Consider the following 26191-nt stretch of genomic DNA (forward strand, 5'->3'; position numbering starts at 1 on the left):
GCGGGCTCGGCACTTCGCTACAGCTCCGCACGCCATGCCCAGCCCATCCGCGGCGCCACCGGCTCGGAGCTCCTGAGCGGGTTGCGTTGGTGTGGGCGCGGGGGACCGCGGCTCCGGTGCCCGCAGCCGCCCGCCGCCGCCGCCGGGGCAGTCCGGCGGACGCTGCCCGCATGAGGGCGGCGGGCCCCTGAGGCGGGCGGGCGGGCGGGCGGCCAGCCGCCGTCGGGGCGCGGCGCGGCGGGGGCGGCGGCGATGGGGGCTCTCCCGGCGCTGCTCGGGGCCGCCTTGCTGTGGGCCGGCGCCGGAGCCCTCGTCAACCTCAAGTACTCGGTGGAGGAGGAGCAGCGGGCCGGCACGGTGATAGCCAACGTCGCCAAGGACGCCCGGGACGCCGGTTTCGTGCTGGACCCTCGGCAGCCCGCTGCCTTCCGGGTGGTCTCCAACTCAGCCCCCCACCTGGTGGATATCAGCCCCGGGTCGGGGCTGCTAGTGACCAAGCAGAAGATTGACCGGGACCTGCTGTGCCGGCAGAGCCCCAAGTGCGTCATCTCGCTGGAGGTGATGTCCAGCTCCATGGAGATCTGCGTGATCAAGCTGGAGATCAAGGACCTCAATGACAATGCACCCAGCTTCCCCACGGACCAAATCGAGCTGGAGATCTCGGAGACGGCCAGTCCTGGCACCCGAGTGCCACTGGAGAGTGCCTACGACCCAGACTCGGGCAGCTTTGGTGTGCAGAGCTATGAGATCACCCCGAATGACCTCTTTGGGCTAGAGACCAAGACCCGGGGTGATGGGTCCCGCTTTGCTGAGCTGGTGGTGGAGAAGAGCCTGGATCGTGAGACCCAGTCCCACTACAGCTACGTGATCACTGCGCTGGACGGCGGTGACCCACCCAACTTTGGCACTGTGGAGCTCAGCATCCGCGTCATCGACTCCAATGACAACAACCCCCTCTTTGAGGAGCCGGCCTACACCGTCAGCGTGCCTGAAAATGCCCCACCGGGTACTCCGGTCATCCGCCTCAATGCCTCTGACCCAGACGAGGGCACCAATGGCCAGGTCCTTTACTCTTTCCACAGCTACGTTTCTGAACGGGCCCGGGACCTCTTCCAAATTGACCCCCAGAGCGGCCTGATCACGGTGAGTGGTGCCATTGATTACGAGGAGGGTCACGTCTATGAACTGGATGTGCAGGCCAAGGACTTGGGGCCTAACTCCATCCCTGCCCATTGCAAAGTGACCATCAGCGTCCAGGATGCCAATGACAACCCACCTCTCATCAACCTGCTCTCCGTCAACAGCGAGTTGGTGGAGGTGAGCGAGAACGCCCCACCAGGGTACGTCATTGCCCTGGTGCGGGTGTCAGACCGTGACTCAGGGGCCAATGGGCGGGTGCAGTGCAAGCTCCTGGGCAACGTGCCTTTCCGGCTCCAGGAGTATGAGAGCTTCTCCACCATCCTTGTGGATGGCCGTCTGGACCGGGAACAGAGGGACCAGTACAACCTCACCATCCAGGCCAAAGACAATGGTGTCCCCTCCTTACAGGCCACCAAGTCCTTCACTGTCAAGATCACTGATGAGAATGACAACCATCCACACTTCTCCAAGCCCTATTACCAGGTCATTGTGCAGGAGAACAATACCCCGGGGGCCTACCTCCTCTCAGTCTCAGCCAGGGACCCTGACCTGGGCCTCAATGGCAGTGTCTCCTACCAGATTGTGCCCTCCCAAGTCAGGGACATGCCTGTCTTCACCTATGTCTCCATCAACCCCAACTCTGGAGATATCTATGCTTTGAGGTCCTTCAATCATGAACAGACAAAGTCCTTTGAGTTCAAGGTCTTGGCAAAAGATGGGGGTAACCCCTCTCTCCAGAGCAATGCCACCGTCAGGGTGATTGTCCTGGACGTCAATGACAACACTCCTGTGATCACAGCCCCACCACTGGTCAATGGGACCGCGGAGGTGTACATCCCCAGGAATGCGGGGGTTGGCTACTTGGTGACTGTGGTCAAGGCAGACGACTATGATGAGGGTGAAAATGGCAGACTATCCTATGAAATGGTGGAAGGAGACAGAGGTTTTTTTGAGATAGACCAGGTCAATGGAGAGATAAGGACCACCAGAGCCTTTGGGGAGAATGCAAAGACAGCCTATGAGCTGATCGTGGTGGCTCATGACCATGGAAAAACATCTCTCTCAGCTTCTGCCTTGATTTTGATATACCTGTCTCCAGCCCTGGATGCCCAGGAGTCCATAGGATCTGTTAACCTTTCCCTCATTTTCATTATTGCCCTGGGGTCTATCGCAGCCATTCTTTTTGTCACCATGATCTTTGTGGCAGTCAAGTGCAAAAGGGATAACAAGGAAATCAGGACCTACAACTGCAGGTAAAGACATCTTTGTTTGTGTGCACCTGCCAGGGCTGTTCCAATGGTTCTTTTCACAGTTACTTTTCCATTTGCTGCTGTATGCTTGGGAAGGGGTGTGTGTGTGTGTGTGGTGGTGGCGGTTTATATTTGCATTAGGAGCAACAGTGAGGTTCCTGTCCCTCTAAGGAAATTTCCTGTGAAGCTTTAAACAAAAAAAAAATCCTTCTCTGGGAGGCGAGCAGAAATCCCTGCCGAGTAAGGAATCGAGTTAATTGTGCGGCTTGACAATCTGTTGCAGCATCCCTGATTTTCTGCGCTCCCTCGCAGGGAACAGTTTGGAAGCGGCGTGTCTGGTTCCCCTGGGCACATCCCCCCGTGGTTTCCGTGGGCACAGCTCCCCGGGGGAGGGAGAGGGGGGGGCACAGCCCCCCAGCCCACCGCAGCAGCCCCGCAGCAGACGGGGTGAGCGGCCGCCGTGGCATCCCGCATCCCTCAGCCCTCTCTCGCCGGTCAAAAGGGCTATTGTGTACCCGCTGCGGCTCCTGGCCACGGCTGGCCACGGGACCAACTGGAGAAAATAGTGGCCAAAATCACCCCGTTTCCCCCGGGGTGCTGGTCCAGCAGGCGATTGGGCTGAGAGCGATGGGGGTGAGGGAGGATTTTTCGCAGCTCTGCGTTATTTGCCCGCGGCTGGGTGCGTGCTACCCGCGTCCAAAATGCCGGAGGGGGAGGTCAGCCCCGTGCCCCCGGAGCTGCTGAAAGGGTGATAGGGGAAATCCAGTCCCCTGAATATGTAACAGCCCGGCGATTATTGTCTCTCTTTTACTATTCTCTGTGTTACACAAGTTAGGAGACAAATGCTAACCACACATGAATATCAATCAGATGCCATAAAAGAGCAGCTGCAATGCCTCATAAATGGTTTAATCCTGTTACTAGTGAAATAGCCGTGACTTCTCCATTCCTTCGGCACCGAGTCGTTTCAGAGGGGAGGGATGGAAATTAATTTTGCTCTACCTTGGAAACGCACGCTGGCCCCCGGCAATTCTGCGGCGCGGGGGGATGTGCCGTCTTTAAAGTTGTATTTACGCAGGAATAATGCCAGCGAGTTCGGGTTTTATGCCCCTTTTTCACAGCGCAAAGTGCGTTCATAAGAAGCCCTTTTGCTCGATGGGGGAAAAATCGTCTGCAAATAAAGGTCGGTCTGTGCTGTATTATGGGATGTCTAGCTTCAAGTGAAAAGCTCATATACCAGATTTCTTGCCAGCTCGGCCCATTAAATGAGAATAGGACCTGAATGGATAAAAATCGTCTTGTGGCGGTGCCCCTAACAGCTTCACACATATGTATAAGCCCTGGGTTTATTGTGATGGCCTAGGGATTAATGAAGTGCAGTTTAATTAAATAATTGGTCAATAGAGAAAGGACAGCAAAATGAATGCCTGCAGGAAATAATTGGGCTCTTGCGTTGCCAAACTTAAACATTTAGGTAAACAAAACAATTAAAGCTTCATCAAGCATTGTTAGACGAGTCAGCAGCATATAGATGGTTGGCACAACAGAAATCCCTGCCTTCCCCTGCTTTATGTGCACGCTCAGGGGGATGCACGGGCTGTTGTCAGCATGCATCTGAGCAGAAGTCAGCTGCAGAGGTAAAGAAACACCAGGTAGGCTCAGCAGCGGCCGTGACCATGGGGCACCCTCTCCCTCTGCTGGGTTGTGTGTCTCTGGGCTTTGCAGTGCCTTATTTCAGAGGTTCTTCATGACAGGTGCTAGGGAGTCTTCATAAAATGCCTTAATTTATGAGGAACATAAGGCTGTATGAGAGCTGTTCGACTGGTGGTATTTTGATGCTCAGGCAATTAGCTTTTTAGAACAAGAATATTTCTCCAATATTTGCCTTTCTAGATAAACTACTATTAATTCAACACGTTACTCCTGTTATTTCCATTGTATTTTTGATTTATTTATTTATTTTTAATAATGCTGTTATCATAACAAGAAGGAGAGCAAAGTCTTGACATTCAAATGTGTGTGTCTGACCGTGGGTCAGCATTTCATGTGCTTCCCTGGGAAATACTGAGCTGGGCACTGATCTGCACGTACCAGTTCATCTGGCTGGGGCTGTGTTGCTTACTATGGAGAGAAGGAGCCACAGTCACTCTGAGCCAAGCATACCCAGTTAATGCAAGGTGCATTACTGTCATTATTTGCTCAGGGGCTGTTTTATGGTAACTTTTTTTTTCCTCTGGTGTTTTGCAAAAGGCAAACAGAGCACTTTCATCAGTTGATTCTTTTGGCAGGTGGGAAGCAAAAAGGGAATGAAAAGCAGTGAAAAATAAGCTTGCAGTAAAAAAAAAAGGTCAAAAAGGATCAAAACACAGTTGTTCTCCGATTTCCAGAAGAGGAAGGCATTTCCCAGCAAAAGGGAGTGTGTGTGTCAGGGGGTGAGGGAGGAATAGGATGCGGTTGGAGAAAAGATTTCAAGTTATCAGGTATTGTCAGGAGATAGTCAAGACTCCAGTAATTTGGATAACACATTAATAAACAAACAGTCTTTGGAGTGTGAGAGAATAGAGCCTGCCAGCTAGGACTGCTTCTGGGTCTGCTTTATTTACTGCTATGGAAAATGAATTGGGAAAAAAATCTGCTGTTCATTTTGAATTTTCATTACAAGGACCAAATTAAATCACTTTTAAAATCCTTATTATGCATGGAAATGAATGCACGTACCCTTTTCAAGCCATGGAATTTAACATCTCAATTTTTCTCTTCTGCAGGCTGGACTTTACTCCTAGTAACTAAATATCAGCAATTACAAATGCTAGAAAAAACCATAGGCTTTCTTCCTTCCCATTATTTTTCTTATTTGACCTGAAAGCATTATACATATGAAAATTAGCTAATGACTGTCATGCCACCAGACCCAAAACATGACGTAATGTGCATGACTAAGAATCCTAAATGGAGATGGGGCCAAGCCCTCTGGGTTCCTGCGTGTGTATTTAGCGGGGCAGGGTTCAGGATGCTCTCAGCTGTTTCATTTTCCTTCCATCCCCCAGAATCGCCGAATACTCCTACGGGCATCAGAAGAAATCAAGCAAGAAGAAGAAAATCAGCAAAAACGATATCCGCCTGGTACCGCGGGACGTGGAAGAGACGGATAAAATGAACGTTGTGAGCTGCTCCTCCCTCACTTCATCCCTCAACTACTTCGACTACCACCAGCAGACCCTGCCGCTGGGCTGCCGCCGCTCTGAGAGCACCTTCCTCAACGTGGAGAGCCAGAACAACAGGAACGCTGGCTCCAACCACATTTACCATCACACCTTCACGGGGCAGAGCCCCCAGCAGCCCGACCTCATCATCAACGGGATGCCGCTGCCCGAGGTGAGTGTGGGTTTCCTGATGCAGGTTTGCACCTGGACCATGCGGGTCTGGTAGTGTGAGCGCTGGTGAAACGAGGTGTTGAGCAAACAGGCAGTGGTGGCTTCCATGTGTTGGACATCCCAGAGTGAGGGGGTGATGGAGGACAGGCAAAGAGGAGTGGTGGGCACCCACCTTGTGGCTTCTGGGGAATGTGTGGTTGTGGGTGGGTACTTCATCCCCCCAGAGACCCTCAGAAATGCCCAGGTGGGGCTGCTGGTGTGGGTGGGTCAGACCTGGCTGCCTTGGGGAAGTTGGAGGTGGTTGCTTTGCCCGGTGGGTTTTGAGGAATTGCCAAGGGAGGAGACGCTCGCCTGTGGTCATCAGGTCATCACAAGGGGTGTTGGTGGCTGTTGCTCTGGAGGCAGGGGCTTGTGCTGGGGTGCCCTGGTGTGACTATCTGCACACCTGGACCGGGACTGTCCCCTCGCCACGTTGGACAGACGTGCTGGCTTTGACACACCCCATCCTCATCAGGCTCTTCTAATTCATCGGCTTTCCTGTACATCACAGGCATCATTTAATGTTGCTTGTTTGTCTCTCTTTGAATTATTGTTTGGTATTAAGCAAAACAATCAAAGGTTTGTCATGTTTCCTGCTTTGAACAGAATAACAAAGCTGAAAAAGCAGCTAAAATATTTATGGCTTGCTCTGTTTTGCGTTCGGTGTGCTGGTGTAAATGCAAAATAGTGCTGCTGGAGACAGTGGAGCTGCTTTAGATTTATACTTGCTCTGTGGAGAGCAGAGCCTGGCCCTCTACGACCTACCTGAGAGGTCACAGACTGGTTCTGGCCCAGTTTTGGGGTGTTCCCAGCCCAAATGCTGGTCACTCAAAGCAGAGGCACAGCTTTTAATGACTGGCTGGTCAAGAGGAGGTTGTTGGGACCTCTGTGACAGATCACAGACATTTGGCCTTCTTCTGGCCAGACTGTGTTTCCAGCCTCTCCTGCTCTTGGCGTGCAGGCTCCTCACCCTACAGTGTTGCCTTCTCAAGGTAACCTGCTGAGATGCTGCAAAGGAGGCAGCTAGTGCAGGGGTGAACCAGCAGAGCCCAGTATACAGCTGCCTGGGCTGTGGGGCTGGGATCCCACCTGCCTTTGGGAGGGAATGGTGGGAGAGACCCAGCTCTGGTCCAGAGAGTTAAGTCTTGATTTAAATTTTGTTACCAGTATAAAAGCTGTAATAGGGTTTCTTAGCAATAATTGAATGGAAGTAACCTGGATATAAGCACTTATATTTTGCTTGCATGTATCCAGAGCTGAGCTTCCTCTGCTCCTCCCAAATGCCCTGAGGGGGAGAGGCAGGGACTTTGCATCCCAGTCTGAGTCAGAGCAGTCTGGGATAAAGCTGTCTCTGGTAAATAAGGCAGAAGAGCTGCTGCCAAAATCACCTGCTCCTTGCACTGTGCCTGGCCAGGCTGAGGGCAGGAAACACCACCCATCATGTGTTGGGGTCCCCCTGTTGATGCTCCGATGTGTCTGGGCTCTTTGCTGGGTACCATCTGGGACTCAGGGTGCCCAGCTTCCTGGGGGACACATCCCAAAGTTGGCGGTGACTGTTGCTGTAGGGATTCTGAGGACAGCAGTCCCTGAGGAGTGGTGTCCTTTGGAGAGGGGTCTCGAGCACGTTTCTGGCTGGTGCTTTGCTACGAGCACCCTGTCAGCCTGTGATTCACTGCCACAGACAAAATTCAATCATAAAATCCATCACACGTCGGCATTAGGCAGAAGTGCATGCCGGCAGCGGGAGGTCTGTGGTGCCGGGGAGGAGGGAAGGACCATCAGGAGCATCATAACTCAGCTGATGAAGTTAACAGGCAGCTGTGGGCAGAAGGCAGTGCTGCCCATGTTCCTCCTGCTCTTCAAAGAACCCCTGGGGTGAAAGACCTCTTGTGGCTTCTCCCTGTGCCTCCAGCTGACCCCATTGCCCCATCACTCCTGCAGGTGGGATGTGCTGCAAAGAGCTGGTACCTCTGCCTGGAGAAAGAAGTTTGCCTCTTGTAATGAGTGCCGTGGAGTGTCAGATTAAAATGTGTCCTCTAGAAGCCCTCGCAGTGGGATCTGCTGATCTGACTCCCTGGGGATGCTTTTGGACAAAAGGGCAGGGCTGGGGCATGGGGAGGAGAAATCAAAACTGGAAGCTGCTTGGAGGTTTGGTTTAGGGTGGGAACTTGAATGTTTTTTGGCAGAGTGTCAGCGTTACGCCTCTAGCTGTTGCAAGGAATGTTATCTTGCTGGTGGTGTAGGCTCTGCTGGCTCCTAGATATTCAGGTGAGTCCTGAGGGTGAGAAGGTTCCGTGGTGGTTAGAGTGACAGCTCTGTCCTGGCACAGGGGATGACATGGAAACTCCACAACAGATGCTTCCACGGGGGTGCATTGCAGCTATGTGCCCACTGTAGCCCAACGCAGCCTCAGCAGGCGTCACAGTGTGATGATATGTGTATGAAGTGTGCTATTGGTACATCTCCAGGTGATGATGATGATGTTTTAATACATACAGTTCCTGCCCAGAGTTTCCAGAGCCAATCCATTCCCTGCAGTACATCCAGAGGGACTTTGCCTGGGCTGGTTTGAAATCACCTCCAGCGACGAGGCCGATGGCGTTTCCCCTGGGAGCCTTTAGGACGTGTCAGCACTGGGGAGATATTGCTGCTGCTCCACCTAGGAGTGACTTTTCCTGATGGGAAGGCAAAGCATCGGTTGATAAAAGATAAAATAAGGAGGTAAACGTGTTGCTGGCAGTGTCACTTAGCATAGAATGGTTGTGGCTGGGTGTAAGCAGCTGCTTCTGCAGACCCATGCTGTCCTGGCAGGGTGGGTTCGCAGTGTAGCTGGTCTTTAATGTGAGGCTCATTCACTTCAGCAGTCAGAAACCTTGAAATAAAAGTCCCCAGGGATGTGTTGCTTGTGGAGCTTCAGGAAATGTTTCTTCCTGAGCTGCAGCAGTGGTGGCAGGTCTTGGGGCTGGCTGTGCCGTGCCGGCATTGGTTGGGTTCGTTGGTGCTCCCCACTTTTCCCTGCTGATCCAGAAATGTTTAAACAGAAGTGTCTGCAGGGGCTGCACCTCTGTGTCTGGAAAAGAAGTCTGAGACAACCCTTGAAAAGCTTTTCCCTTCAGGTAGGGGCCAGGTTTGGCTGCTGGCTCTGCTTGTGCCACGTTAGGGCTGCCAAGAAGGTATTCGGGGATGTCCTGGGGGGCTCTGGACTCACTGGGGGTTGGTGGTCCCTTGAGTCCCTGGGTATTGTTCAGGGCCCCCTGCTCATGGTGTTTAGCATCCCTGTGGTTGTAGGCAGCAATGGCAAAAAGTGTTTGTGAGCAGCTCTGGTGATTGTAGCTGACAGCAGGAGGCTTGGTCCCCTTCAGTGTTTTGACTTGTTTTGCGGGAGGGAGAGTGGGACATGTTGGAGCTGCAAGGGCATTGCCAGTCAGAGGCTTTGCTGCTGCTGAGGGCTTTTTTTTCCCCTTCCTGCTGAGCTGGAGGAGAATTCAGCTTGGAAACCAAAAGGGCTTGTTGTCAAGTTTTGCATGTATATTACTGGAAGTTGTACCAGGAGAATAAAAATCAAAATTAATAGGAACCATTAGGCAGCTTCCTTGATAAAAATGCACGTTGCATTGGGGTGGTGGGGAAGCTGCTCTGAATTGCTGAAGTTTTTAGTATCCCTGGGACACAACTTGCATGTAGAGCAGCCACCCTTGGGTAACACTTACACACCTGGATTTTGACTTTGTGGTTTAAAAATAAAACAATGTTCCTGTCATGGCTGCACCTGGGTTTCAGACACAGTTTGACATCCAAAATCTGTGTTGCTTTGGGAAACAGTTTTGAAGCATCATGTGCTGGCCCAGGTCAGGGAGCATCCCCTAGGGCATGGCAGCTTGCTTTGCTCCTTGGTCTTATCCCAGAGCCACAGTGGTGGCCTGTACCTGTTGTAGGAGAGGTGAGGAGGTGTGAAATGGGAGCCTTGTTTGGGAGGCTGGACATCCAAAGGTGGAATTGGCACAGACTGACTCTCTCTGTAGGGTTCTAGGATGGCTCCATCGTGCCAGTGGCAGGAAAGGGAAGCAACAGCACTGCTGCTACACCCTGAGCAGGGTGTCGAGCAGGGTGTGGATCAGGTGTGGCCTTGCTCTGGTGCTCATATGGTAGGTCCTACTGGAGAAAGTCAAGGTGGAGCAGCCACTGATCCAGCAAGACTTGAGCCCTCCAGGGACCCCCATGCCCGGCAGCTCCCAGACCTGGCCCTGGACCTGGGGATCATGGCCATGGCAAGCCACTGCCTCCTGAGCTGGTGGCCACCATCAATAAGATGGGGAATTACTGGGTTTAGTGATAATCCGGGTCTAATCCCTCAACCTTGATACACTCCCACGTAATCCTCACTCACACTGATTTCGTTTGGACTCCTCGTGGTTGTGGGGATTATTTGAGCAAGCAACAGTTGCAGGATAAGGCCCTGGTGGTTTCAGATATGCTTTTTACTACCTGGAAAGCATTCTCCTAGCCGTAGGAAATGGTTTTCTAAGCACAATAGAGCAATTTTCGTTTCAGGCAGCACTGGCAGTTTTTGCTCTGGCTATCTGGCCGTGTTAACTAAAGCACATTTCTACAACACACAAAGATTTTTGTTTTGTAAGAAATGAAATCAGCGTGGCTGTTCCTCTTTCTCTGTCATTTCTCTACTTGTCAATTCTTTCTTCCCCTCCAGCTTATCCTCCTCTTCTCCGCTAGCCTTAAAAAGCCCCCAAAGTGTCTGTTATAATCACATTTTGTGTGTTACACAGAATGAATGTACTCACTTTAATATGCTGGGTTTGAGGAAATCAGTTTCTGTCTGGTATAACAGACAATTTGTTATAAACCATGCCATTTAGAAGTGAAGGGCCTTGCTTTAGTGTAACACTGGGGAAACGTCATGATACATAATTGGAAGGGATTTGACTTGCTTCTGAGTAATGCTGTGTATAGAGCAGGGAGGAAAAAAGAAAGAAAAAGGAGATAATTTCCAACCCGGAGAAAGTTTGTGGCTCTGTGACATGCCAGGCTGTTGAAATAAGGCTTATTTTCAGCAGAGATAATAATTAAAGCCTTATCAGCAGTGATGTTCGAGTAGTCGGGAGGCTGCCTTTGCAGCCAGCGTTGCCAGTCTTGTTTTCTCCTTGGGAGGTCACTGTAACTCAGCACTTTTTTGTGCCTTCCATGCACATGGTGATGGATGAGTACAGGGCACAGCTCCCAGTCGTGCCTCAGCCTTTATGGGCCTGGGCATCCCTCTCAGAGCTGTTATTCCCCCTCCTAGAGCTGCCTCTGGCTGTAGGCAGTGCCTGGTGTGCCAGCCCTGGGGAACATCACTGGTCCTGGCACGCTGCACACAGGGGAGCAGAGCTGGTGGGGTGGGAGCCCTGAACCTCCCCAGATGCTCTCTCTGCTCCTTCTAAATCTTCCCCCAAATCACCAGTCCCAGCAAATTCTCCGGCTTAATGACTCCCAAAGTGTTTTGTGTATCGATGCACGTTCCCTGACCTCTCCGAGCACCGGGGCTGACATTATGGAAATCAGCTGCTTTTTATTCCATTCCGAGGTCAGCCTAACCAAATTATACATTTCCTGATGTAATCCCTCCAAGCTCTCCCTTTGGAAAAATTCGTTTGAATACTCCTTAGCAGAGATAAACACGCCAGCTCCCATTCATGTTTAACCATATCTCTTGCTGATGGCTGCACTGTGTTTTGGGCCAGTCCATAGTTCAATATATTTTGGCTTTTGGATGGGCAATGCAGGGCCATGATCCTGCACTGACAAAGCTTTGGGTTTTCCAAGGGTTTTTCACCAAGTGTTTTCCAGCCCTCAGTAGGGTCTGGGCTGGGTGGGACCGCAGGGTTTTGTGACAAGGATCTGTGGAGGAATTCGGGGCAGTTTGTGATGGGTGGTGGCAGTACCAAGATGTATTTACAGTAAAAACCTTTCCCTTGGATGGAAAGACCGTTATATAAAGGTATCATGATTATATCTTTATATATAACATTCTGGATATTAAGCATCATATATTCTCTGTTATATATTATCTGATATATGATATACACAATGTATTGCTAAGCACATTAAATGTGTATATACTTATTATGTATTGTACCCAGTTATGTAAATAAGTATGTAATATACCTATATATAAGTATATAACTATATAACTATGTACATATATATAATGTTTTCATGCAATTGGTTTGTGTTTTATGGTTCACCTTTACTGAAAGCAGAGGCTAGACAGCTTTTCTTTTTGGAGAATTTGAATTTCTGATGCACATTTCTGGTGCATCTCTTCCTTGGTGAGTCTATAAAAAAAGCTCCTGCAACTATATTTACACGGCAGATAAGAATTTTCCTTTAAATTAGGAAAGATTTATAGTAAGTTTTTTTAAAATTGCATCAAAAGGGGGGGTCTTGCATGCTATTTATGGCCTGTGCTGTAGTAGTTTCCAAATTAGCTCCTGTTGTATTGAGCACTTTGAAGTCTGTGGTTTCTCCCTGCCGTTGGCTGATGCAGAGGCACTGCTAAGGCCTTTGAATAACCTTACACCCATCTGCTCAGCTCAGTGGAAGAGCCACATTTGCCAGCTCCTGAAGTCCCTCCTGAGGGTTTTTCAGCCAGAGGAGCTCCTTAGCCAGGTGCCCTCCCAGGCCTCTGGGCTCTTGGCTCTTTCCATAATTCCCAAAAGAGCTCTGCTTGCCCCTCATCCTCTGCCTGCATCCATCCCCAGAACAGGTTTTAGGCTTTCCAATGAGGTACCCTCTCCTTCTCTCTTGGGAGACCTCTCCTCTCACCCCTCTCACCCCTTGGACAGCAGCTGCAGGGCTGGGATTGGGGGACCCCTGCCCTTCCCACTCCCCCTTCCCTGCCAGGCTGCCTGCGGGGCTGGGCATGGTCTCGCTTCAATAAATGATTAGATATTGTTCCCAGTAGAGGCTATAGTTGAGTTCCAATCATTTTCTGTTAATTAAAATACAGGATGGTCTTATTTGTAGCATAAATAGTTGTAATCTGTGTACTTATAAGTGTAATTATAATTTAAATTAGACTGTTCTCTGGATAGGTGGTGGATGGGGTGCTCTGCAGGCAGCGCAGCACTTGCAGGGCTATGGACAGGCTGTCTCCTGGGGTCCCCTGCAGTTGTGGTCCCCAGGAGAGCATCACCCAGAGCTTAGCCAAGGGATATTAAGGGTGTTGACAGATCCCAGTTTTGCTGTTCCTGTTAGGACAGGGCTTGCCCATGGCACATGTTGGAGAATTGCTTCTTCAGTGTCTCCCTCTACTTTCTAGTCTAAATCTGGAAGGAAATAATGGCTTGTGTTAGCTGGACAAGTGATAAGGGCTTATCCTTGAAGTGACTCCCTGTTTAACACGGAATTATGGTGAGTTCTCCTTAGGCTGGAGGAAGCTTGAGTGCAGTGACTGCTAATGCTGCAGTGGACAGATGTGCATCACAGGTATTGCTCTTTGTTCACTCTCTGATGGAAGCCCCAGCTGCTCCTCCTCCTTACACCAAATAAATCATGTAGATTTGTGATAAATAGAGCAGGTCTGTGTGCATCAGAGTCATGCAGGTGAGGTCCTCGTCTCCACACCCTGTTGGCCACCAGAGATCTGGACAGGAATCCATTGTGGTTCTCACGGGGATCTGGAGCTTGTCGGATTATACCATCTTTTGTCATGGCAGGTGTATGCCACAGGGCAGGTTTTAAAATTCCTGTGTTGGTGGATTGCATTAACCCATCCTAAGTCAGGTATGTAAAATTCCATTAAGCAAAAACCCTCTGGCATTTTCTCACCCATGCTAAAGCTCTGCAGGCTATGCTAATGGAGTGCGTTTGCTCATCTATTAGGAGGATGATGGCTTTAAAATAATAACATTTATCTTTGGCAGCAGACCTACAATAGTGCACGCTGAGTACAATTTTGTGAAAGGCTCTGCAGATGTTGCCTCATTCAATCTGGGTCAAAAAGAGTGCTTAGAATCATAAAGGTTAGAAAGAGATCAAATAATTCGGTGGTTTTATTGCTGAATAATGTACTTGGAAAATATCATTCACCATTATTAGACTAAGTGAGTATGGAAAACACAGGACTCAATAGTCATTTCTCAGTATTGGCTGATTTTACTGTTTTTATAATGTAGCTAAATTCCCTGTTATTGATTTTGGCATTGATTATCGATCTGGAAATCTAAATGTGTGTGGTGGTGGGAGCAGCTCCCTGCAGCGCCCGGCAGTGGGCAGCCTGCCCACGGGGCACTTTGGTGCTACTTCTGGGGAACTGTCAGGGTTTTGTGGAGCTGTCATCACAACTGAAGATGAAAAAACAGGAAAATCCATTTTATGTGTGTTCTTTTCCATGTCTGAGAGCTTTTGTAAACTCAGTCACAGACAGTCAGATGGGCTGGGACGCTGGCAGCAAGGATGGGGGCTTGGTGCCTGCTCCTGCAGCTCCCATCACCTGCTCCCTCCTGGACTTTTCATATTCAGATTCACATCTGGATGCTCTGGCAGGGACCCAGATTAAGTGACATTTAGTAATCAAATCCACACGACTGTTGGCTTAGAAACAGCATCCAAACCTGTCTGCCCAGTGAAACATTTTTCCGAAGATTTGTGAGCAATTCCTCTGTGGTCCTGTTCAGCCCCCTCTGTGGCTGTGTCCCCTGTCTGGGGAGAAATTCTGCACTTGGCCTGAGATCTTTTGCTGTACATCAATTAATTGCAGGGGTTGGGTTAGTAAGAGACCAAAGCCATGGTCCCATCTGGGCTCTGCATCCTGTGGTGAGCCTGTGGACCAGAGCTGGCAGCATCGCTGTGGGAGCCCTGGGCTCCTGCTGTGCTGGGGCTCACTCAACTGCACGTTGGATTCCTTTGTTTGAAAAAAAAAAAAAAAGAAAAGATGAATTATGGAATATGTTTGTCTCTTATTCTCTGCACTTAGTTGTTGTCAGCATTAATATGCTATTAACACATGCTCATTAGGAGGAGAATGATTATACCCTGCAGAATATGGGGGAAACCTTCATTAGGCACTAACATATTGAACAGAGCTGCAGACTTCACTTGGGAAAACTGGGGAAGGTTCTGCTCAGCATCAGGTTTCCCTTGTTTCTCCTGATGGGTCTGATAAAAGCACCTAAGCTTCTAGCACCTGCTTTCACCCAAGGCTGTGGGTGATGCACAGGTGAGCCTGGGCTCAAGCTCCAGCACTGAAACCCTTCTCAGAAGCTCAAATCCATCTTCCTCTAGATCAGGATGTCCTCATCAGAGCTTGTTGTGGCACACAAAGAAGATTTGAGCCCATGCCCCATCTCCAAGAGCTGTTCTGGCTCTTTGGGTTTAATGAGATGAAATCTTCGCGGAGCTGGGCGATGCTCCGGGAACAGATTTGTTAAGAAAGGAGGTGTCATTTCTACATCCTTGCTTTTCACATGGTAACGACGTTTTAAGCATTCATCTGGCCTTGCTGCCTTCAGTCTGAAGCCATAACCCACCATGTGTGACAGGGCAATTGCTCGCCCCGGTGATGATTACAGCCAAGCCCCGCGTTGCTCTCTCGTTTGCTCGGCACGTGGCAGCTGAAGGCGGGTGTGTGGTGCTCTCTTAAACTCAATCAATAAGAATAATTGCAAGTTCAGGTGGGGGTGAGGGAGGAGAGTGCTGCAGCAGACAAATATTTGCAGATTAAGACCCTGTTTACGTGCAGATGCCTTTTATGATAGGTAACAGGGGACGGACAATAAGGACCATATGTGGTATTTAATCGGCATTTATTCTAAATTGGGTGGTTTCATAGATTTCCATGGAGCTGGCAGCTGTCCTCTGTATTCAGTGTGAGTGTGCTGCCTCTGTCCTTGACCTGCTGCCCTGGGCTGCCTGGGGTTTGGCAGGATTTTGCAGCGTTAGTGGTGGGACATTGCAGTCCTCACCTCCACCTGAGTGCAGTTATAGGGAATCCCATGGATCAGTTTTCACCTACAAACCCCAGCAAAGGAAAAATGGTGTTTAGTGGGCCTGGAATCTTGTTGTGAAGGGAAATGAGATCATAGCCGTGTCAGGAGCACAGGTGGGTGCTGGGAGAAGGTGGACCTTTCTTTGTAGGCTCACAGCAGACTCGGGAGCAGCAGTGCTGGGCTGAGCAATGCCTGCTGCCCATGGGATGTGCTGGAGCTACAGCTCATCATAAGGACACTCAGAGTGCAGATTGGAGGGTGTTTTCCTGCAAGAATGGAGACAGAGAGGGCTGGAGCTACCCACCCCTGGCTTGAGTTGTGTTCAACCCCTTTCACATTGATCCCGAAACCTAATAATGGGTAAGTACACCAAAACCAGAGAGGTGAACTGTGGTTACTTGTCATTGATGGCAAGGGAAATGAGGTGACAAGATAAGATACTAATGTGCAACAGGTCAGGCTTGAAAGTTTTTTGGTGTCTACCAGTGCCTTCATTAGGAGTAGAGTATTGTATCCTGGCTTGTGGTAGTTGGAAGGACAGACAGATGGACACCCCAGCTGTTGAAGAGGCTGGTTGGTGGTCATCCAGCTTCACCCAACTTTCCCTTGATTATTTCTCCTCCTATGTTAATGACTTCTCCCTCTCAGCCTGCCATGCTGCCCGAGGGCAGAGCAGCCACAGGCACTCATCTGATGACATCTCCCTATGTTGGGGACGTGGCTGCATCCGTGTGCTGGCTGCTGCATGACTCATGTAATCACCATGTGAAATGCATCATTCATAAACTGTTTAGTGTGACCTTTTGTACAGTAGCACTAATTATTATTATCACAGAAGCCCAGTAAACTAGACTAGTAATTATCAGGGATTTATTTGAATGGACAGCTAAGCTATTCTTGGCAAGTTAGTCAAAGCAGTTGTCATGACAGCCACACAAATGTGTCTTATGAATTGGGTTAATTAGGGTAATTAATAACTGTTGTTTTGCCCTTTTTAACAAGGTATTGCCTAGACACTATCAAAAAATAGCAATTGTACCTAACAGAAATAGTCTTCTTCTAGCAGCAACCTTCAAATCACAAAACCAAAATAGTAAATACCTGTTGGGTTGTTGTTTCACAGAGCAACATGTCATCCTTCCCCTTATGCAAAAGCAGGGAGTAAAAGGCTCTGTGGTAATTTTTATGCTGAGCTTTCCCTGCTGTGCAGTGTTATCTGGAGATAGATCATCATTATAATTGACATTATTATTATTATTATTATTATTATTATTATTATTATTATTATTATTTATTTTAATGCCATGCTGCTCCTAGCATCCTCTATAGTTGCAGAGGGGTCTCTGCTGGGCCAGGCTCAGTGTGGGCAGCCAGGGCAGTCCCAGATTGCTCCCATCAGTCAGATCAGGGATCAGGCTGGACTTAAAGTTGTGACCATAAATTGTTGTTGTTTTGCTCGTGTGTTGTCACCATCCTCATGAGGATGAGTGGTGCCAACCCACCCAGTCCTCAGCAGAGCATCTGCTTCTTTCAGAAGAGGGTTTTGCTGAATAAGTGGGTTTGGTTTTGCCATGGTTGTTGCTGATGTTGTGTAGTGGTGGTCATTAAAGCTCTTAGGAACCAAGTAGCATCAAAGAACCTCCAAAGATAAAAAAACCCCATAGTTCCCATCCCAGGAAGCACCTTGGACTCCCCAGCTGCAGGACATGCACACTGAGCTGGTGATGTTTCCCATCCCATGCTGGTGGGCTGAGTGCTTGCCTGCACAGAGCACAATCTCCTCAAGCATGGCAAGAATTGATGCTAATTATTAAACATGGCCCAAGATTACAGATAAGACTGAGGAATATTACATAAGATTTGTAGAAAAATGACCTGAATTGATGAGTGAAGGCTCTGGCTGTTTCTCCAGCTGCACTGAGCCCCGTCTATTTATATCACCCCTGGGCTTTCAAAGCCCTTGTTTAGCTAAAGCTTACTTGATAACACACATCTTTTGAAAAGAAAAGACCGAAAAATAAATATAAAAAATTTGAAGAAGGATGGGGGGGAGGGGGAAACACCCTAAAGAAAAGCACCTCTATGGAAAAAGTAGGGTTTTAATGAAGAAATATTTTACACCATTCTCCTACAACCTTAGGGCTAATAGCCTGGAACTGGTACTTTGGCTCCTTAAAAAGCCCAACAAGACAAGCCAATTATGTCCTCTGAAACATTTTTATTTTTAGTTCCTTGTAATAGCAATTCATCCTTGGCTATGGTACATTAACTGGAAGGAACAAGAAGTAGTAAGGTTTTGGCATCTTTGTAATAACCACCAGGCTGTGTTTACCAGGCTGTTAATAACATGGGGTTGCTGTAGGGCAAGGGGAGGGGTCAGCAAGGGGTTGGAGAGGAGCATCCAGTTAGTGTTGGAGCAGAGATCCCCTAACCTGGGAAGTGCTTTGTTATAATTTATTCCTCTACGGTTTATTCTATGAGAAAACAGGCTCTTCTTGAGTGAAATGCCTCAGTTTCCCAGTGCCTTCAAGCTGGCAGCATGGCTCAGAGGGAAGGAAGAGCAGATTGAAGGGTGCTGGTGTGTGCCTCAAGATGCTGAAGCCAATGGGACACCTTGGAGGGGAGTGGGTTTTGGGGGGAGCCAAGCTGAGTCAGGCTTCACATCCCACTCCCCTCCTGGGCTCTGCCAGTGGTGGCAGCAGGGATGAAGATCAGTCCTGCTTGGGTTTGCAGTGGTTCTCATGGCTGTAAGAAATTTTGTGGGCTGCTTTTTCCTGCTCAAGTAGGGGAAAAATTAAAATAGAGAGAAACAGGTTTTGGTAAATAAAGATGTGAGCAAAATATTCTTGAGGCTGAGAGTGGGAGCTGGACAAGGCTATCCTGATTGCAAACCTTCCTGTGCAATTGCAAATAAACAGTGTAAGTGATAACAAGATGAGCATGCAGGGCACCATTCCCCGCACTTTTATTATCCACCATTGCTGGGGAATTGTAGCTGGAGCCAGGCAGAAGCTGCTGGTGCAGAGGTTTCACTGCAAGGCTGGGCAGGACCATGTGCTGGAGGCACCCATGGGACCAAATCAGACCTGTGAAACCAGAGGATGAAAACATCCGTGGGGTGTGTAAGTGATATGGGAAGCACTTGCTGCTTGCCCAGAAATAAGAAGACATGGGGCTTGCAATGAGACACAGAGCAGGGCTGATGTCCCCGTGGTCCCTCCTGCCCTTCCCTGCCTGTCACAGCATCTGTTTGGTACCCACAGCCGAATTTCTCTGAGCATTCCCATCTCCTCCAAGATGCAGAAGCAGAGAGAGGTGCCCTCCTGGGTGCCCTGTTTGGGTGCCCAGACCCCTTTTGGCATGTCCCTGTGCCCCCCACCTGGCCTGGGGCTTGGGCATGCTCAGGGATGCAGGCTGGGCACCCTGTCACTCCAATGTGCCAAGCTGGTGGTGGCATCTCACGGCTTTTGCTATTTTTAACTCATCTGCAATGATTTTTTTTTATTTGGTGTGTGTTGCTTTGATTTTTTTTCCACTGACAAATCTGTGGTGTCTCCTGTTCCCTACAAAACACATCGGTCTGACCTGCTGCTCCAGAAGGTGAATGACAAGGAGTTTTATTTAGCCCTAGTGATGGGAATGTTTAAAAAAAAGGTTCCTCTGTTATATTTGTTTTCATTCCTAATAGTGGGAGACAGGGAAAGGACAGTTCTGAAAGGTTTTTTAACAAATCTGTAAGTCATGCCCCATTACCCCAGGGCTGCTGATTAGATCCAGATTGTTTCTTGCACTACTTAGTGACTGGTGTAGTCCACGCTGGAAGCTGCATGTGTGGATCCTTTATGCATCTGAGAGTCCCAGCCATAGGTGATGGGAAAAAAAACCTTTTATTAGGTTTATTGGCTATTCTATTCCCACAGGGATTTTCCTTGGCAAATAGAGGCAGCCTCCCTCTGCAGAAGGCTGTGCCCCAATGGGCTGGTGAGCTCAGCACTACGACCACTGGTGGGAAGGAGGCATTGCCCCCCTGCCCCAAAATCCCTCCTGTCCCAACCCTGGGAGAGATTATTGGGCAGCTGCTGGGGCATCACTGGCCTCCTGGCTGCTCACAGTCCAGGGAAGGTGTCTGTGCACTCTCCCATAGAAGGCAGGCCCCCTTTTTAAGTTACTGTTTTGCTTTTCAATCAGTTTTGGGGTGGTGGTGGTGCCAAGCGGGTGCCCCACCCAGGGCTGGGGGTGCTTGCCCTGATGCTGCTGCTGGAGGGACACCTCTGCTACAGCCACCAAAGAGCTTTTGGGTTATAGGTGCCATCCAAATGTGAGGCAGGTTTTTTATTACCGCATTTTTGCTCTTCATAACCATACTGTAGATTTCTGATATGTTGACAAATTCAACTGGATGACACTATTTGTGGCTTTCAGGAGTGTAATTATGGCTTCATTGTGTGTTGCTGCTCTCGGGATTCAATCTGGGTTTCTAATCCTACACCCTTTTTTCAAAATCACATCACAGCAGCTCCCATCTTCTGCCTCTCATCCTTTTTCAGACAAAAAAAATTGAGAAAGCCTGTATATATTTGGGGAGGGGACAGGAGTTCAGCATGGATTAGTTGGCATGCCTGTGCTGTAATCCAATCTGATTTGATACTTCTGCTCATTCTAATGAGCTGGGGGATGCTAAAGGATGAACTCTCTCAGTGATTTCTCTGCGATGCTTTTCATTTCATCAAGAGAAAATGGAGGCTGGACTCAGTTCCTTCAGTGTTTAATAACGTCCATCAGAACCACATGCCCTTTATTTAAGCTGCAGTAATAATTGGAGAGTCAGTGGTGTTAAGCAGCCATGGAGTCTGGCTCTGAGGAGTGTTCACTGTGGATCATTAAATTTGGAATTAGTGCTTAAAAGGTCAGAAATAAATATTCTGTTTATATTTCGGGGACAGTACATCTAAATGAATGCTGTGTTGGCACATCCTTGTCTCTGCTCGTTCCTGCTGAACTGAGCAAGGCACCACTCCATTTGGTTTAGGCAGCAATCAGAGTGTCTGCAAAAAAGCCCAGCCCAAAGCCCAACCCTGGTTTCATTGATCAAGGGCAGGAAAATGATCTGCTGTATTACATCTAATTATAAAACATCAATATCAGATGCTAAATGCACTTACTTTTCCAGAGACACTATGTTGCTAGTTTACAGTTTGCAATCTCCTGTATTACAGGCTTTAGCAGTAAGCTGGGGCATAGGGAGATGTTGCAAAGTGGGATGCCAGAGGTCAGATCCTTTTAACCTTTATTGAACTCCTTCAGGTCCCTGGCTCTTAAATGCTCCTTAATAAGAGCCAAATTGCTTCATATTTTCCTTCCATCTTGCCTGGGGCTGTTGGCACAGCAGAGGTGCTTCCCACCGCCCCACTCCCCAGGCTTGTGCTCCAGCCCCTGTGGAGCAGGCTGGAGCAGCTGATGGTCTCTGGTGATGAACCAGGTCCTTCCCAAAGGCTCAGGGGTCTCCAAGTCACAACACAGCTCAGCTATTGGAGCATATTGGGGTGATGCAGACATCACTTTGCACCATCACATCCTTCAGCATTTATTGACTTTCCCCATGGTGGAAGCAGCAGTACCTATTTGGGTAGAGTTTGCACAGGGGTTTAACTCCAAGCCTTGGGCTGGTGCTGCTCTCACCTCTCTCATACCCACCATGCCAACAGGTGCCAATGCTAGAGAGTGAGGAACTAGGAAATCTTGGTCTGTCTCCTGATAGATCTTCTCAGGCTGCAGCTGTGGTGCTCAGGACCCCCACCCACAGTTGCAGATGTTGTAGATGCCATCAGTGGCAGATGAGCACAGGGAAGGAGGAGCAAAACTCCTCAAGTGGGTCAGAGACCTGGCTGGTCTCCAGCCACTGGTCCTGGCCCCTGACTGATGCTCCAAGGCAGTGGTGTCCCCGTCAGCAGCCATCAGTGCGGGGCTAATTACATTGGCATCACACACAGGGGGGGGAAATCTCTCCTGACATCCTTTGTGACCTGCTCCTGCCCAGAGCTGGATCTGATGAATCTCCTGCTGGTGTGTGGGGAGAGACCAGCAGTGTTGCTGGGGTGAGAACATTGGGATGAGCCTGGCTGTTCCTCCTGGGGCCACAGGTGCTGGGTTTGGGGTTTCTTGGTAGGGTTTCATACTGTGTCTGCTCCCGATGCAAAAGAGCCTCAAACTTCACATTTACTTCCGATGGGGTAATAATTGCTAAATGATAATGACTTTCCCTCATGGCTGATCCGTACTTCATCTGACCTGGTCCCTGCTTTGAAGTTTTCCCTGTTTCCTAAGTGCAGCTGGAGTGTTTTTATTTAATTTGCATGAATAGATCACCCACAGTATAGAGCAAACTGTAAGAAGGAAGTGCTGAGATTGTGTGGTGAGATTTCCTAACAGGCAGCAACAGTTTTATTGCAGATGCTGGAGCCTGTGGTTGACTGGCCCATGGAGAACAGGATAGAGGCTGCAGGAGGACCAGGAGAAGTGGTCTTACAAGCCCTGCCCTTCCCACTTGTAAGGCTCTGTGGATTTTTGGGAATTGCCATTTCTGTGGTCCCTGATGGTGCCTGCAGCACAGAGAGAAGGTCAGGAGACTGGTGCTCCTGGTGAAGACGTGCAGCTCAATGCAGAGGATGAGGAGCCCTTGGTGTCTTTTGGGAGGCTTTTCTGAAACCTAAAATGAGAGATGCACATTGCAGCCTTGGAGAAAGGTCCCCTTTGTTTTTTAATAATAAAGGGTGACATGCAAGCTTTACTAACGAGGCACGTAGGGGGAAAAAAGAAGGCTCAAGGGATAACCCTGAAAAAGTGGCGCTAAACGTGTCATTTTTATGAAGCTGATTTTCTGAAGGGTCCCTACATGCTTTGGCAGGAGGTTGCAGCAGGTTTACAATAATTTGTAGAAAGACAGAAATGTTTTCACCCTGAAGTGAGAAGAAGGGCAAAAAAACCTGCGCTGCGATGCTTTAGAGTTGTCTTCCGAGGCGGCAGCTGGCGGAGGGATGGATACCTGTCACTTTGGGTTGGGAGAGATGGGGACAGCTTCAAACAACCATGGATTTGCTGGGGGGCTGATGTGCAAACCAGGGAGTCAAACCCTCCATCAAGAGCCCTCCATCAAACGCAGTGGGGAAGGCTGGATTTTCATCTCCATGGAGCTCGATATGGGAAAAAAAAACACTCAAAAAAGCTGAAAAGTGGGATGAAAGAGTTAGATCCTGGGTACCTGTCCCAAGACTGGCTGGGATATGCCTGTGCTTGTCCCAGCCTGGGCACAGCCCAGGACACCTCTTCCCAGCCCTGGGGACCCACCCCAGCCGGCATCCTCTGTTTCTCCATCAGTCCACTGTGGTGGTTGTGCTTAGAGTCGCTGCAGCACGCTGACCTTTCCGCTGGCACTTGCATTAATTCCCCTTAAACTGTCTTCAGATCCTCTGGGATTTATTTCTTTTTCTAAGGCAAAGAGTGAGCAGTTGTTAGAGCAGCTCCCTGTTGCTAATGGGACAATTGCAGATAGGGAAGTGACCACCCCCTCTATCTCCAGGTCAATAAGAGTTGTACTGACATTCGTACATCTATTTATTTATTTATTTATCTATTTAATTTAATGGAATTGGGAGTCCTTATCTGGAAGCAACCACTGGGGGGGAAAAAAAAGGTAAATTTCGCTGCTGATTGCTGTCTGTTGTTGTATTTATATTTGTGTTGCTAAGGCAGCAGTTAAAAGCATTTTTCAAATTAGGCAGTGTAAGTTGTGCACCAAGCCAGGACTCTCTGTTTGATGGCATTGACACCAGCAGTCCTGCATCTGGAAGGCAAATCCCCAGCCTCGGGAACAGCAGATCTTTTCTCCTCCAAGAGAAATACAGTCTGAGACCACAGGCTTTATGCCAGGTGTTACTAGTGCATCCTGGTGTCTTAAATTTATTGTTTATTCCTAACACGGAGGCTGAGGGTCTGATCCTGACAAGCAGGAGCATCCTTTATTCATGTTACCATGAGCAAGAGATAAGAACTGGCAGTGCTGTTTGAGAGGGCCTTGCTGTACCCAGCTCCAGACATGGTCAGGAAAGGCTGGGCTCCAGGCTGGGCTCCCCTTTGATTTCTATAGGAGAGATGCTGATCAGGGAGAAAGTAACAGGTTGGTTGCTTCTGCCAAAATAATGAAGATGAGGCTGGCCTCTGGATGATGCCCTTAGAAGAAGCTCACTTTCATGGGTGCCAGCCAGCCTTAGCTTTTCCCTCTTTTTTGTGCTTCAACTTTGTTCTTTGGGCCTCATTAAGAGAGGGAGTTGATCCTTTCCCAATTAAAATGTTGACATGTCGGCGACGTTCTCCTTCCCCGTCGTTTTACCTCTGTTTGTAAGTGATTGCACTTTGCAGAATGAACTAGAATTAAATCAAGGGAACCTCGATTGAATAATGCAAGCAATAAAGCAGCCCTCCTCCATGAAAAAATCTCATTTCTTTTTTATTTTTCTGTTTTGATCCCATTGCCTGCGTGGAGATAACCTTGATGGATAATCCCATGGCTGAGGAGAGGTCTCATAAACCACTGGGCTGCCTTGTGCCCTGGCAGGACTGTGCTTGTGCAGGCAGGGCTGGCAGCTCTCAACGAGGGTGCAAACCCCCAGGCCAGGGAAGCACATTTCCTATCCCTGTGGCCATGTCCCTCCTTTTTTTGGTCCAAAATCTGGAAGTAATTAGCATTAGTTGTGCTGCTTTTGGTGGCATGGGGGATCCGAAGTCTGGGAACGGATGCTGCCTTGGACAGAGCCTGAGGGAATGTGTGGATGTGGGGTTGTGTCTTCATGAGTGACGTGGGGCAGCATCCCAAGCAGAGGGACACGTGGACCAGGGAGACTGCACCCTACTCCAGTCCCTCAAACATAAGTTGTGTGGAGTTTGCTCATCAGCGAATGAGTTCAGTTGGGCCAGGGCTTGGTCTTTTTTTGGGGGGACAGAAATCAATAGCAAAGCTCCTGGTGGTGCTGGTTAGCAGGGATTTAGTACAAGGTCTGTGTCTGGGCTGTGGCAGGAGATGTGAATGGCATCACATATGGTGTTTCCTCAGCTTGAGGTTGGGTTTCAGTGGCACTGGGTTAAGAATTCCCTGCGGATGGCCCCGGGTGTCCTCTGGTCCCTGCAGCCTGGGCCATGCTGTGTCTATGCTCTGACCATTTAGAGGTCTGTGATCTAAGTGTTTGTACTAAAATCTGCTCTCTGCATCCTCCCTTCCACCCATCCAGTCCTCTCCTGGTTTTCCTGGGGCTGAGATACACATACACACAAGGGGATGAAGCTGGTGGTGGTAGTAGGGGGGGGCAGGGGGTCTCACGCTGCTGCTGGGCTTGGTGGTGGGGCTGGGGACGTGGGGACAGAGCCAGCTGAGGCTCCAGGCTTGCTGGAGCAGTTCCCACGTCTGTCAGCACAGGGTGATGGAGGGGGCTCCCTGCCGAGCAGGGATTGATCCAAAACAGGCTCTGATCCCTGCTTCCCTCAGAGCCCCTTTGTGATGATGGATTTCCAAGGGGGCTGCTATGGGAGGGATGCTGGGCTGTGGCATCCTTACCACTGGGATGGCAGCACCAGGACTGATGGATAAACAGAGGGTCACGTTGTTGTTTTGTTGGTTTGTTTTTTTTTTTCAGCGTTTAAAGTCTTGGGCACCAAGTGTTTAAAAAATACATGTGTTCATTTTCTCCCGAGCTGTAACCATCAAAGTCCTCCTGCAGGACTGAGGATGCAGGAACTGCAGGGACCAGTAGTTTGTGCAGTAAATCTCTGGCGTGACTCTCCGGCAGTAATTACTATCTGAAAGTAATAACTGAGCTGTGCTGAGTGCTAGGCCAACTCCCCCGGCTCACAGCTCCTTGCATGTTTCTCTCTGGGAGGCTCCTGTTTGGTAAATTAGATATTGTGCTGTATTTCAGAAAAGGTCACACTTAACCAACGCTGCCTTTGCTTTATTATCTTGGCAGAGCAGTGTAACCTCTGCTGGGGTACGATTGGATTTCACGTTCAGCTCTGCTGCAGCAGCCCTGCTCCCTGCATCCTGCAGTTGTGATTACGTTAGCAGCAGACTCTGCTTTCCTTTATTTATTGAGACATTAAAGATGCATGCATTTATTTTTACCATGTTCATAATTGCCATAAAAACAAGCCAGAGAGGATCCCAGAGAGGCTTTTTGGGAAGGAGAGCAGCTGCAAGGCTGGGGCAAAGAGGAGCCATGTCAGAGAGGAGAGAGGACAGGGCTGTGGGGGGCTGGTCACTGTCCTCACTCCTGTCCTGGAGTCACACTACTGTCAGCCCACAGGAAGGGGGGCAGGGCAGAGTCTGCTCCTTCCACTGCCCAGGTTGCCTAGTGGA

General features: G+C 49.3%; 1 protein-coding gene across 2 annotated transcripts in view; it reads left to right on the forward strand.

The window, feature by feature from the left end:
* Positions 1-252: 252 nt before the first annotated feature.
* PCDH19 (protocadherin 19) overlaps positions 253-26191 on the forward strand; it is a 56502-nt gene continuing 30563 nt past the window's right edge. For both annotated transcript variants that reach the window (XM_030449237.1, XM_030449238.1), the window contains exons 1-2: positions 253-2393; positions 5438-5765. In XM_030449237.1, coding sequence (XP_030305097.1) covers positions 253-2393; positions 5438-5765 — 2469 coding nt within the window. The remainder of the gene's footprint in view (positions 2394-5437; positions 5766-26191) is intronic.

The sequence above is a fragment of the Calypte anna genome, chromosome 4 (assembly GCF_003957555.1).
Source record: "Calypte anna isolate BGI_N300 chromosome 4, bCalAnn1_v1.p, whole genome shotgun sequence".
Lineage (NCBI taxonomy): Eukaryota > Metazoa > Chordata > Aves > Apodiformes > Trochilidae > Calypte > Calypte anna.